The 13,069-nt window shown below is 53.2% G+C and overlaps 4 protein-coding genes across 4 annotated transcripts; 3 read left to right on the top strand and 1 right to left on the bottom strand.

Moving 5' to 3' along the window:
* Positions 1-36: 36 nt before the first annotated feature.
* On the bottom strand, positions 37-637 carry CGGC5_v003068 (uncharacterized protein; the record flags this gene model as incomplete). Its single annotated transcript, XM_032032009.1, has 2 exons — positions 37-462; positions 527-637. The coding sequence occupies 2 exons, from the start codon at positions 635-637 to the stop codon at positions 37-39; spliced, it is 537 nt and encodes a 178-aa protein (XP_031888916.1).
* Positions 638-1,880: 1,243 nt separating this feature from the next.
* CGGC5_v003067 (uncharacterized protein) lies at positions 1,881-3,100 on the top strand (the record flags this gene model as incomplete). The annotated part of the gene is made up of 4 exons (XM_032032008.2): positions 1,881-1,918; positions 1,967-2,001; positions 2,182-2,571; positions 2,631-3,100. The coding sequence occupies 4 exons, from the start codon at positions 1,881-1,883 to the stop codon at positions 3,098-3,100; spliced, it is 933 nt and encodes a 310-aa protein (XP_031888917.2).
* A 629-nt stretch (positions 3,101-3,729) lies between these two features.
* On the top strand, positions 3,730-9,389 carry pif1-3 (ATP-dependent DNA helicase PIF1; the record flags this gene model as incomplete). The annotated part of the gene is made up of 15 exons (XM_066151069.1): positions 3,730-3,976; positions 4,043-4,071; positions 4,122-4,675; positions 4,728-5,351; positions 5,409-5,730; positions 5,812-6,007; positions 6,078-6,485; positions 7,104-7,135; positions 7,193-7,275; positions 7,351-8,105; positions 8,171-8,237; positions 8,296-8,508; positions 8,580-8,588; positions 8,737-8,965; positions 9,015-9,389. 15 exons carry the CDS (start codon positions 3,730-3,732, stop codon positions 9,387-9,389), a joined length of 4,143 nt encoding a protein of 1,380 aa, XP_066009442.1.
* A 746-nt stretch (positions 9,390-10,135) lies between these two features.
* On the top strand, positions 10,136-11,310 carry CGGC5_v003065 (Arylacetonitrilase; the record flags this gene model as incomplete). The annotated part of the gene is made up of 2 exons (XM_032032002.1): positions 10,136-10,628; positions 10,685-11,310. 2 exons carry the CDS (start codon positions 10,136-10,138, stop codon positions 11,308-11,310), a joined length of 1,119 nt encoding a protein of 372 aa, XP_031888873.1.
* Positions 11,311-13,069: the final 1,759 nt, after the last annotated feature.

Raw genomic sequence — 13,069 nt, 5'->3', positions numbered from 1 at the left:
ACGGTGGCCATTGAGGATGCATAGTCAAGTATGCGTCTAGGCAGAGGCCTTTCCCTTTCCCTTGCCCTTGTCCTTACCCTTACCCTTTCCCTTGTCCTCGGCCTTGGGCTTGAGAGCGCAGTTGTGGGGGTTGCCGCTACCATCGGCCTTCTCCTTGGCGCCGATGCCGCAGAACTGGAGGTTCTTGTTGTAAAAGACACGAATGGGGCCGGGAGAGTTGCCGCCCTTCTTGGCGTTGTAGTTGTAGGCCTTGCCGCCAGGCAGGATGGGCAGCTCCCAGACATCGCTGGAGCAGCCTGAAGCGAAGTTCATGACGTTGCCCAGGTTGCCGAAGGGCTTGGGGTAGCCGCTGGAGCCCTTGGTGGTCTTGGCGGCAGCGACGTCGCGCATGGCGTCGGCGAGCTTGATCTCGCCGTACAAGGCGCCGCTGTTGCTGGAGCCGGCCTTGCAGACGTAGACGTCCTGGAGTGGCGAGGTTAGCAATCTCATGGATGAATGATGGGCGAAGGCGCTGGGTTCAACTTACATCGCCGGCACGGATCTCAATGATGCCTTCTCCGTTATCAGAGAAGGAGACCGGGGAGGCAACAGCCACGGAGGCGGCGAGGAAAGTAAGAAGCTGAGTGAAGGAAACCATTTTGATTGTTGGAAGGAGTGTTGGTGTCGTTGGAGACGAAAGAGTGTGGTGATTCTGTCGTAAGAGAGTGTATTGAGTGAAGAAAAGGAGCGTGGTGAAGCTGTCTGAGTTGTGAGTGAATGATGAGCTGGATGAGTGCATTGAACGGGTGACTTGGAGGTCTATTTATCTTCTTCGATGATACCTTCATGATGCCAAAGACCACCAATCCGTCTCGTCATGCCATGCCGAGCCACACAGATGAGCTTTGGTCTTGGTTCACAGCCCATGTTGAGTCCATTGTGAAACTATTTTCAGATGAAACTACCCTTGTCAGTCGATGTGATAGAAGTTCAAGTGCCAGCATAAATCAGCGGGCATTGCTCCTGGGCCTTGGCACGAACGGGTGGGCCTGTCGGGCAGAATATTCCACTAGGTTGTGTCACATCGCTATCGTTTTGTTTTCTTGCCGTGTTAAACGTACACCTTCCAGGAAACACAGAAATCTTCTGATTTGTATTCATATTTTGCCCCGAATTTGAGCGATCTCCGACGATGGCAGCGTTCCCCAGTTAGGTCAGTTTTATGCTATATCTAGTCCCTGTATTCAAACGATTCGCTATGTGAACAGAGGACAAGCAGTTGGATTCCAGACATGTCGTGACGGGTAGTGTTTGTAATACGACTGGAGTAAGTGAGCAGACTGGAGAAAGAGTTGATGAAATGCAGTGCAATGGTCCTCGATGATGACATTTCTGTCGAACGCTGATCGGGTGCTCCGTAGTTCTCCACAAACGCACTTAGACTGACCGACGGGCGAATTCTCGCGAACCCCTCTCTCGGGCCGCTCCCATTCTTCCAGAATAATGTCGTAACGTCCTTCGCCAATCATGTAAGTGCGTTTCAGAAAGATGGCCCGCCACGGATCGCGGCAGCAGCTCCAGGTTAAAGCTGAGCTCTTAAAGTTTGGCGCCAAGTCTGTCAAAGGTCCCCGGTATTTGAACGTTTGGACGATATCGTGGGCCTGGAAAGCGGCTGTGTCATACCCCGGACGCGTCTGCCGGTCAGGCCGACGGTTGAGAGCCGAAACCTTAAATTGAGGCTAAGAGGTTGTCGAGCGCCGTTTCTTGGGGGCTGATGAATGATCCGCATCATCCGAAGTCAAATGCCAGAAGACATGATCCCTACTCAATTTTCATATTGACGGCCTGGAGCTCCAGGCCTCGTCCGATCTCGCTTTATTTCTCGTCGACTGGCAGTTTCCATGTTATCTCGATGTTTCTGGGCTGGTGCTTTCGAGATGTAAGAATGTCACTGACTCACTCGGCGTATCTTGCTCATCTCGACTAGCGGCCTGAGCCAAGGCCCCCAAATGGAGACGCCTGGTATTAATAGATCCTGACTTTACTGATCATTTCCTCGGCGACAAATACCTTCTTCAGCATATGCTTCGAACACTCCTGACATCAGGAACTATCATCGCTATTTCTCAATTGTTTTCTGCCAAACAAGCAGCCGAACTTTCCGATTTTTCAACGCCGAGACAGACGTGACAATGTCCCCAGTGAAACTACAGCTGGAAGACCCTGGCGCCCCCGACTACGCCGGTGAGGTCATCGACATCCTCAATCCTGCCATTGCCTCGAGCAATCCCTCATCCCGAAAAGAGGCAGCACTGGCGATTGACGCACTCTGCAAACGAGAATGCACAGCAGCGGGTTCAGCAGGCGGTTTCTTGTGGTGGTTCTGGGATCTGGTCCACGACCTCTCACGCCAGCTTCCCTATGACAGCGAGGAGCAAGATCGATTGGCGGCAGTGATCAGGAGTCTCACTGACCTGCCGCCCAGAAAAGTCTCCTTGGGCGAAGAATGGGGCGGTGGTGATGCGAGCACTGTTGAGCTGTGGACCAATCTACCCATGTTTGGCAACACCTTTCGTGAGAAGCTTGATGATGGTACGCGATGCTATCACACAATATTGAATGCTCGTTTGCTGACGGTGATCAACACGAAGACGACTCTGCAGCATCCTCAGAAGATCTCAAGAAGAGTCGACGCGTCAATCTCGATGCTTACGCAGCACGGGTTGCAGGGCTGTGCCAGCTGCCCTTCGAAGTCTACGCCATCTGGGCTTTGGTGGGTGCGTTGGAGGACACAACCGCCGACAATACAGGCCCTGCTCTACAAAATCAGAGGGAAATGAAAGCTATAGCTCACAATCTCATGAGTGCTGCGGTATGGATCATTCATGCCGGACACCTCCTTTACGGACGGGATGAGCAGATCTCGGGGGCTACTGCAGGGCCTCTGTGGAGGCAAGGGCACAAGCTGAAGGGAACGGATGGGTTGAATCCTGAGCGGTGGCAACTATGGAAAGAGACGTTTGCAGTCTTTAGAGATGCTGACGGTTTAGACACAGAGTCTCGCCGTGTTGCTGGAGAGGCGTACGCCATGATGGAGAAACTCGAGAACGAGTCCCCGTGATAGCTCACAGCCGTATCAAATTGGAGTCTCGATGCATAACAGCACTCAGACCAACTTCACTGCAGGCAGGTGCAGTGACTGGCTTGAAGCTCAGCAAGAGCTAGTCTTAGTGGCCAGAAAGACCATCTACGAATCTTTCTGACTGAGACTCACGTATAGTTAGACTCATCAAGACCTTTGATCGCGAATGCCATAAGGAGCGGTATGAAAACGAGAATGGCTGGCTGTGGAGTCGCCGAGCATCTGTCGCTTCGTTTGAGGTTGCTCGAAATGCGGCCACCTATGCCAAGCTTTGCGAAGAACAGCCAGCAGCTTGGGATTGGCTGTAGCGGGATCCAAAAGAAGAAGACTTGAGGGGATTCGAGCACCGACTGCGGCATTTGGGCATGAGAATTTCCCAGAGACCCGGCCCATTGTTGATGAGACGGCCAAGGATGACAAATGCCTCCAAAAATCGGCAACGAAGAAAAAGCAAAGATTGTGGGGCCTAATATACCTGGCCAATGCGCGGTCAGAGTTTGCTTACCTAACACGGGATGTGGAGTCGGTAAACCTTCTGTCGCGGCCCCTTTATCGCGTTCTCATGGTGAGATTCGACGACGACCATCCCCCCGCCTACACTCACAGCCATGGTCAAGTTTAAGCCGGCCCGGGATGAGCTTGTCGGAAACCCCCGACCTGCATCCCAGCAGGCGAGGCAGGCCGCGATGGACTACATCAACGATGAGCGCAATCCCGTCATGCTCGATGATCGGTGGGCCCCCAAATACTACGTGGTCTACAACCTGCGGGGACCTCAGGCGCACGGCAGGAAGTACGGCATCTTCACGAACTGGAACGATACCAAGGTCCAAACCGAAGGCTGCAAGAACAAAAGTACGTGCAGGGACTGGCTGTGTGGTCCGTCAGCCCCACCATGCTAACATGTAGGAATCAACCCAGACACAACTGCTTCGACTTTCGACCAGGCTGTAAGTGAAATACCTCCACATTCGTGAGCTAGGAGACTTACACACATTAGATGAATCTTCTAGTAGAGGGGCTGGCCCTCGAGATCGACGATGGCTGTTTGTTGAATTATCCCCCGGTACATCCAAGTCAATCCACCGTACCCGCCCCTGCACCTGCGTCGGCGCCTGCCCCTGTCAAGCGGCCGAGGGAGGAGGAGCCCGAGCCTCACCCGGAGACTTCAGCTGCCTTTTTTGTTGACTTGCATCGATCTAAAAAGGTCAAACACGAGGAAAATTACCAATCTGGTACACCTCAGTCACCAATCATGGTCGAGGATGATTCCGATCAGGAGGCAACTGAAGAGGGGCAGAATTTCCATGAGGCCGCAATCAAAGGGGAGGGGGCTTTTGAGGACGAGGAAGAAGCAATGAGGGAAGCTGAGGGATTTATACCTCTCAGTGGCTACTCCAGTCAAACGAACGAGTATATCAAACGCGAAAATGATCGCCGGGGAGGCGGGGAAGACCCGCCAGTCGTAGAGGAGGCCCCAGAGCTTCCCCTCTGTCCTGAACAGCAGCACGCCCTGGATCTGGCCATGCAGGGCCACAATCTCTTCATCACTGGGTAGGTCCATCACTACGGAAAAAGAAATCTAGGCCATGACTGACCCTCTCAGATCCGGCGGCTGCGGCAAATCAGTCCTGGTGAAGGCCCTCAGCAAGGCCTTCGACGCCCAGGAGAAGACCGTCTACCTCGTCGCACCCACGGGCCAGGCCGCCACAAACATCAACGGCAGGACAACATATTCCTACGCCGGATGGAGCACCACGGCCCCGGCGGAGACACTCAGGACCCTCATCCAAGAGGCCCGTCGCAGGAGCGTCTGGGAGCGCATCATGAGCACCGACGTCCTCATCATCGACGAGATCAGCATGGTCGAGAGCGAGTTCTTCAACCGCCTCTCCGATGTCCTGATTGCGCTCCGACGGGAAGCGTTCCTCCGCAGCTACCCCAATGTCGTCGAAACCCAGACCGCGGAATCGGTGGAGCGACCATTCGGCGGCATCCAGGTCATCGCCGTCGGCGACTTTTGCCAGCTGCCCCCGGTGCTACCGTTCAGCTACTGCACTGAGGAGGTGGCGTATGACCAGTTTGGCGGTACTTCGACGCCGTGTGGGAAGATGGATTTCGACAAGAAAGGCAACCTGCACTTCTGTCCTCGAAACAGGGAGCACCCCAGCTTTCGGGATAGCGAAAAATGGGCTTTCAACTCGCGGACCTGGGAACAGTGCAACTTCCAGTAAGTATCATGATCCGTACAGACAGAGGACGATGACCTGACATACTCGGCAAATAGATACATCCATCTAACCAAGATCCATCGGCAAACCGATGAGCGATTCATCACGATGCTCCAGAACATCCGCCTCGGCCACACAACTGACGCCGATCTTGACGTCCTGCTGCAACCTCGCCAAGTCAGGGATGGCATAGCCCTGTTCAGCCATAAGCAGAAAGCCAAGGATCACAACAACCGGGAGCTTAACAAGCTTCCCAGCCGGCCAGAAAAATTACTTTCCGTGGACTACCCTAGAGACCTTGGCGACAACAACGACAAGCACCGTTTCGACAAACAATTGACCCTCAAGGCCGGCATGCCGGTTGTGCTATTGGCTAATGTGAGTTCTCCCCCTTCGCCGCGCCATCGCGTATCTCGTCCCAAAGTAAGCTAGAACAACGTGCTAACGGACGACTGGCAGCTCGACGTCGAGAATGGTCTCTGCAATGGCAGCCAGGGCAAGCTCCTCCGCTTCGTACGGACGCTGCACGAACACAACAAACCCAAAATTCCCGAAGAGAAGAGTTACAAGGGAGACCACTACGCCTACGAGCTCGCATGCGCTAGATACGACCAAATGACCGACTACATCAATGGCGCATCAGGCGTCGAGGGTTGTGAGTCCTCCCCATGTCCCGAATTCCCCAGAAAGCCGTAACCGCGAACCGCTAATCCTCGTCCCCACAGTCCCCGAAGTCATATTCGCAAACGGCCAGCGACGCGTCATCGTGCCTTACTGCAACATGCACGACATCGAAACAGCGATGGAGCAAACCCCCCACGGGTCGAGGAAGGCCCTGACGGGGTACTCGGCGCGCACGCAGATCCCCCTCGTCCCGGGCTGGGCCATGACCATCCACAAGAGCCAGAGCCTGTCGCTCGACCGCGTCATCGTCAACCTGGAGGACGTCTGGGACGGGAGGCAGACGTACGTGGCCCTGAGCCGCGCGCGGTCGCTCGGCGGTCTCAAGGTCATCGGGAACAAGGCCAAGATGAGGAGGACGCTGCCGCTGGACCCCGAGGTGAGGAAGTTCATGAGGGAGGTGGAGCGCCGGGCGACTACGGCGACTACGGTGGCTACCGCAGACGAGGCGAGTGGGTAGTCATTTCTTTGGAAGGCGAGTGGTGTGGAATGGGTTCTGAAGTGCTGTGGATGAGAGCGGGTGCAGGAGGGTAAAAAACACCCTTTGGGCCCGGTCGAGCTGATTGGCGGGGGGGAGAGCGTATGAACCGCCTGACTGGGCATTGGTCTCCAAACTCGGTGGTGACTTTGGTTTATGCAAGGAGTATTTGGAAAATTCTGTAGGATACCAGCTAAAGAACTGAGGCGAGGGCCTCGGCGGCAATGAATATGCGCTCTCCATTCGGCGGTGCTTGGAGGGACTAAGCAAGGTTCATTAGTGCGCACCACCGACCATACATGTGAGACTCTCTATGCATTTGAATACCACCGTAGTTCTTGAACGAGACTTATAAGCAGCTTCTGAGTTGTCGGCTTTGATGAATGAAACCAACAGCAGCGTTTGGTCACGTGCCCGGTTTCCGGATATTTAATACCCGGATACGATGGCATTTCCATCCATTCGTTTGACAGCCTATTTCGACACGGCCATGAACCTCCCTCCCTGCCAGCTCCGAACCCCAAAACTCACTACGGCACAGGACAATCTCCGATGAACACCCAGAGTAATCAGAGAAAACGGGTCCTAACAGCCTGCTTGGCCTGCCGGGCGAAAAGAACCAAGGTAGAGCAAGTGCCATGAGCGCCATATTTTCCACCACTCTAATCGCCATGCTTCCAGTGCGACGGCAACCCTATCCAATGCTCAGCATGCAAGTACCGGGAATCGGATTGTGAATACGTACATGCCCCGAATAATCGCAAGTAAGTCCTTTCCCCGGGTTACGATGGGCCTGTCTTGTTGTCGGGTGGAGGAAGGGCTGATAAGGTCGTGTGCAGACCCCCGAAGAAGGAATACGTTGCTGCGCTGCAGACTCGTGTTAAGAGCCTCGAAGCCGAACTCGCCCGAGTGCGGGGCTCCGGTGAGGGTGGCGACTTGGCCCCCGTTGCTGATACCGAACCCCGGCAAGCCGGCGATGAAGATGAACGGATGTCGCCGCAGTCCACGGCCAGCCACGGCACATCTGAGACAATGTCAGTGGCGATGGAAGAAGTTACTGACATCCTAGGACGCTTTGCCATCGGGGACGGGGGAGAGCTGTGCTACTTTGGTTCCCGGAGCAATTTGAACCTCTTGAGGAGCGCGACGATACGCTCAACGTCGAACATCGAGATGCAGCGCAGAGGCTACGAGGCGGCCAAGGCCCAAGTGGGACTCGTTGTAGCGTCCCAGGACCTTCAGGCGCAGCTTTTGGATTTATTCTGGAAGTGGCAGAACTCTTGGCAGTACATCGTTTGCAAAGCGCCGTTTCTGCAAGATCTGAGTAGTCACCCAGGCAGCCCCTTCGGGCGATTTTGTTCTCCTGCCCTGTTTTACGCCATCTTGGCACTTGCTTCGAGGTACACCGACGATATTCGTGTCAGGACCGATCCAAACGATCCAAATACCGCGGGAGATGCGTTTGCAGCCCAGGCCCGGGTGATGCTGCATTATGAGTGTGAAGCGCCAACTCCGACCACCGTCCAGGCTTTAGCTTTGACGTGCTTGCGCGAGATGGCCGTCGACAAGGAGGCCCTCGGGTGGATGTACTGCGGTATGTGTGTGCGGATGGCTATGAAATTGGGTATGCACCTGGACTGCTCATCGTGCCTCTCGGAGGGGACACTCAGTGCCGAAGAGGCCGAGGTGAGAAACGTGACGTGGTGGGATGCTATGTGCTTGACAAGTATTCAGACCTTTTGATTCCTCAGCGGTGTGTCCGTCAGTGGCTGACCTGAAAGCAGGCTATTCAACATTGGTCTGGGGAGGCCGTCCATGATCCAGGCTCGAGACGTCACAGCTGAACTACCAAACACTTGCTGTGTGGAGGAGCTGGAACCATGGCAAGGGGCATCGAGCTTAGTCAGTTCCATTACGACCGCTGCGTCTCACAGCATCACAAATGCTATCTATACCTGCAAACTCTTCGGCGCTATGGGCGACATTCTTGATGCTATGTAAGCCTCAAACCCCTACCTAGTACAGTTTCTGGGGATATGTGCAACATCAGATGCTAACACACACGTAGCTACACTCCGTTAGACAACAGAACCAGACCTCAAACCGAAAGCGTGGTATCGGAAGGTCATGTCAATCTTCTCAGAGTTTTGGACGATTTGCCGCCTTGTCTGAAGATTTCCAAATCTTCACGTCACCCATCTCCTCCACATGTATATCAACTTCAGTAAGCCAAACATCATACCATGCCCTGTTTTGTCCGTTTGGCTAACACAACGCATCCTTCAATACCACGTCATCATGATCCTGCTTCATCGCCCCTTCCTCAAGTCAACCGATTCTTCCCGGGAGTTCGCCTTGTCCGCAGCAGGCCAATCAGATGTCCACACGGTGGCGTGCCGCAAAGCTGCTCAATGGGTAGCCAGGATTTTTCGGATATATAAGAACTTCTCTCTTGTAAGTTTGCGGTCTCTCACTGAGCCTCCGTTATCGCTAATGAAATAAGCGCACAATACCAATTTCCGCGGTACACTGCGCTTTCACGGCCGCGGTGATATTCCTGGCAGATGCCACGTCTGGGGACAGTGAGCTTCGAAAAGAGTCTCTGAAGGACCTCGAGACTTGTTTCGAGAGCTTGCAGAGCATGAGTATTGCATGGGGGTGGAGCAAGCGTGCCATATCTGCGTTACAACAGATCGCTAGACGGTGGGACGTCAAAATAACTAGCAGAGTAGGAACTTGTGTTCCGGATGAGACAGCCATCTGCCAACCGGACGGGGATGACGAAGACTCCTTTTCCCGTCTTCTTTCGGAAGCGACCGCGCAGCAATCGGCGGACAGTTGGTTAGACCTAACTTACTTGAATCACCCTGCAGAGTGACTTCATCGTCATCCCATATGGCTTGAGTATCACGAAGTGGGCAACCCTGCAGACTCAGCATTGTGTACTAGCTTTGTTCTATTGGTTGTAGCATGGCAATGGATGGGTTGCTTTACCTTGCTCTCTGACATGATTGACTCATCTTCTTGTCACTGACTTGAATGTGCAATATGTTCAAGCAGCTGGCTTCGTGTCCGTCCAGCACCTAGTAGTCATGGACCCCACCACCCAAGGCAAGAGGAGACTCCAGACCAATGTATCAGGGAAGAACTAGGAATCCAGTTCCATAGCCAGCCGATATACTTTTACCCCGGATTTTCTGAAGCTTCCCCGCAGTGGGCCCTGCATATGCCATCCCCCGGGGGGACTATCCGGGCATGCATTACCCGAGCGGTTATCCGGGTCAGCAGCACCCAGATTGAATCATGCATGATATCTCTTCCTATCGATTGTGCCTGCAAGAAGAAGTGGCATCTCTTCCCTGCGCCCGATGTTCCAATTCCCACATGGGTACTATCAGTACAAGGAACCAAAGTACTCTGATAGGGGAGTAGGATGAGACAGTACTACTCGCAAATAGGATATTTGATCAATCATGGTATAATAACTGCAAAGATTTCCGGTAACTTAAAGATCGTCTTCCCCAGCCATTTGGAACACTCGCCTGGAATTCTACAGCCAGCATATGCGAAATCCTCCAGCACATTTTTCTCGTTTGATTGTAGCTCTTTGAAATTACCTCCACCATGTCTATTCGCCAATGGAAAGCCGCCGTCTGCCAGTCGGAGCCCTGCTGGTTCGACAAGGACGCCACCATCGAGAAATCGCTTAAGCTCATCAGAGAAGCCCGCAGCAACGGCGCCTCCTTGATCGCATTCTCGGAGGTCTGGGTCCCCGGGTACCCCAACTTTCTCTGGTCGGGAAATTACAAGGAGAATATCCCGCTCGTCCAGAAGTACATGCAGAACAGCATCACAGCGTACGGAGACGAGATGCTACGGATCCGCCAGGCTGCCGCCGAGAACAATATCTATGTTGCCTTTGGCTTCAGCGAGCGCGTAGGTGCTAGTCTGTACCTGGCACAGGTACTTATCAACTCCGAAGGCAATATCCTGCTTCATCGGAGGAAGACGAAGCCGACGCATGTCGAGCGGACCATTTTCGGTGACTCGACAGGTGACTCCCTGACCACTGTCGTCGACACGCCTCTGGGCAAGATTGGAATGCTGAATTGTTGGGGTCAGTCATTCACCGGTCTCTTGTTCAAATCGTCATCATGCTGACCCCATATCCAGAGCACCTGCAGCCTCTTCTGAAATATCACACCTACTCCCAGGGTGAGCAGGTGCACATCGCTGCATGGCCTTTCAACGGCGAGTTTAACGGCGGCATCGAGCCGTGGTCGCTGTTCGGCGAGGCCAACGAGCTCACGGCGAGTCGCATGTACGCCCTCGAGGGCGCCGCATACGTCCTCTGCACCAACCAGCCGCTGTCTGCCGAGGGCGCCCGCCTCAATAGCGAGGGCCAGGGCAGCGCCGACATGGACAGCTTCATGCTGAGCGGTGGCGGAGGCCGGGCCGCCGTCTTTGGTCCGGACGGCCGACAGCTTACCGAGCCCACGAAGCCCACCTACGACGGCCTCATTTACAGCGACATTGACCTTGACAAGATTGACTATGCCAAGACACTGACCGATTGCGTCGGTCATTACTCCCGGCCTGACCTCCTTCGTCTCGTGGTGGACGACCAGCCCAAGAACTTCGTCACGAGGGTGTCGTCGGACAAGCCCACCAACTCGCCCTACATCTCAACTACAGGGGACGAAACTCTGCTTTCGACTCACAAGACACTTCGCGAGATTCTTCGGGCTAAGAACAGACTGGAGAATAGTGAAGGGTCCGTCGATGTTTCGCAAGCTTAGGTACATCACATAGCTAGCTCTGGATTGTAGCTTCTCCGATTTATACAAATTTTCAACCCATCCGGATGTCTTGACAACAATTCTGAACACAATTCCACTCGCATCCTCCCTCGCGTGAACAAGTTGTGTTTCAAATGTTCTTTTGATATGCTCTACCAGACTTTTCGTAAGTGATGTTTAGCATCCACTGAAACATGTCAAATAAAGCTCCTTTTACGACGGTCTATGATGCATGAATTTGTATTCTGCTCTTATCGTTTAAGGCATTTGACCAAGATCACAATTCTTGTATAACCCTCGAGCCCATTTACTCGATCGTTGAAATACCATCGTGGAAAGGCCTTTCCGCCCTCTTCATCAAACTTTGTGCGTCATGCACTCGAACTCGGGAAGTACAGTAGCACAGCAGGCTGGAGTTTGGGGAGTCATCAGCCACTGTGAGTGGCTTGGCCGTCAGCCGAGTGTCACACGACAGGGAGGACGAAAAGCCTTCCGCAGGCACGATTAGTGAGCATGTCTCTGGAGATTAGTACATCAAAGTAACAGATAAATGAGGAGGTCACCAGGGTACCAGCTAGATATTCGCGAAGGGGGAGGAAAGATCCTACCTGCCGTGCCTGTGTAAGGATATGCTGTGCTTGCCTTGAGCTCTCAGCCTTCATTTGCCAAGGCTGACTGCTTAAATCTCCGTATCACATGAGCTTTCAGCACTGTTCATCTCCGCATTTCCAGCCTCAGGGTACAAGCTGCCATCGGTTGCGAAAGAGGGAGTCGGAATTAACCCGAATTTTCGTAGGTCTTTTGCAAAATTGAAGCAAGAAGCGAACTTTTGCTATACCGCCGTGTGGTCAAATTAGATGCTGCCAAGAAGCTTGCCCATAGCTTCAACATCTTGGTATTATAGATTGCTTAGAGACCTTTCTTCAGACAGTCGATAGGTGATGCAATCCTTTGATATATGTCGGGTTCTTTTGCGTTAGAAACATGAGTATTGGGTCGAAGACATGATGTGGTGATCTCCCGTGTGAAACGCTGCACAATTGCTGACCTCGTATAATGCGTCAGTGTGGTTTCACGGCAATGCTCTAGACTAATATGTGAAGCGATGCGCATGCTATCTAACGAGAGCGCCTGTAATAAATCGACGTCGCTATTTACATGATATGTGATCTACGCATGTAAACCCTCGCATGCGACTTCAAACAAAGCTTGATTCCTCGACTTTCTATGCTCCATTACTTCTTCACTAGCTGCGACTGAGCCTTTAACAACATGCCTTCAACAGCATCCTATCATTCAGTGAGCAACGTGGAGACCGAAGGTACTCCCGACCTTGAACACCAGTCAAACGCACAACGGCCACAAATCGACAACGAAATTGACGTTAACTCGGATTCTGAGTGGAGACGGAGCTCTCGTATTAAAGGAAGTACTACCGCGACGTTAGACCCCAAATATGGGGAGCATGCTAAAGGCTTTCGTTTGAGTCCTGGTTTCATCGACCAAGAATCATGGGGAATTAAAGTCTTTTCATGGACATGGGAGATTGTCCTGACAGCCTTACCGCTCTTCTTCATCGGTATGGTCTTATAGGTCCCATTTTTACCTCGGCTGTCGATCTAACATTGTGCGAAGCTGTTTCTATCCTTGCCCTCCAACTTGACCAAAAGGTCAAATCATCCTCGGAGTATGGTGTGAGGCTCGAAGAGATAACACGCCTCGGCCCAACCATCTATCCCATTCTGTTCGCCATGGTGGT

The sequence above is a fragment of the Colletotrichum fructicola genome, assembly GCF_000319635.2.
Source record: "Colletotrichum fructicola Nara gc5 chromosome Unknown KSG_Nara_v1_contig02, whole genome shotgun sequence".
Taxonomy (NCBI): Eukaryota; Fungi; Ascomycota; class Sordariomycetes; order Glomerellales; family Glomerellaceae; genus Colletotrichum; species Colletotrichum fructicola.
This window is presented reverse-complemented; position numbering and strand designations above follow the sequence as displayed.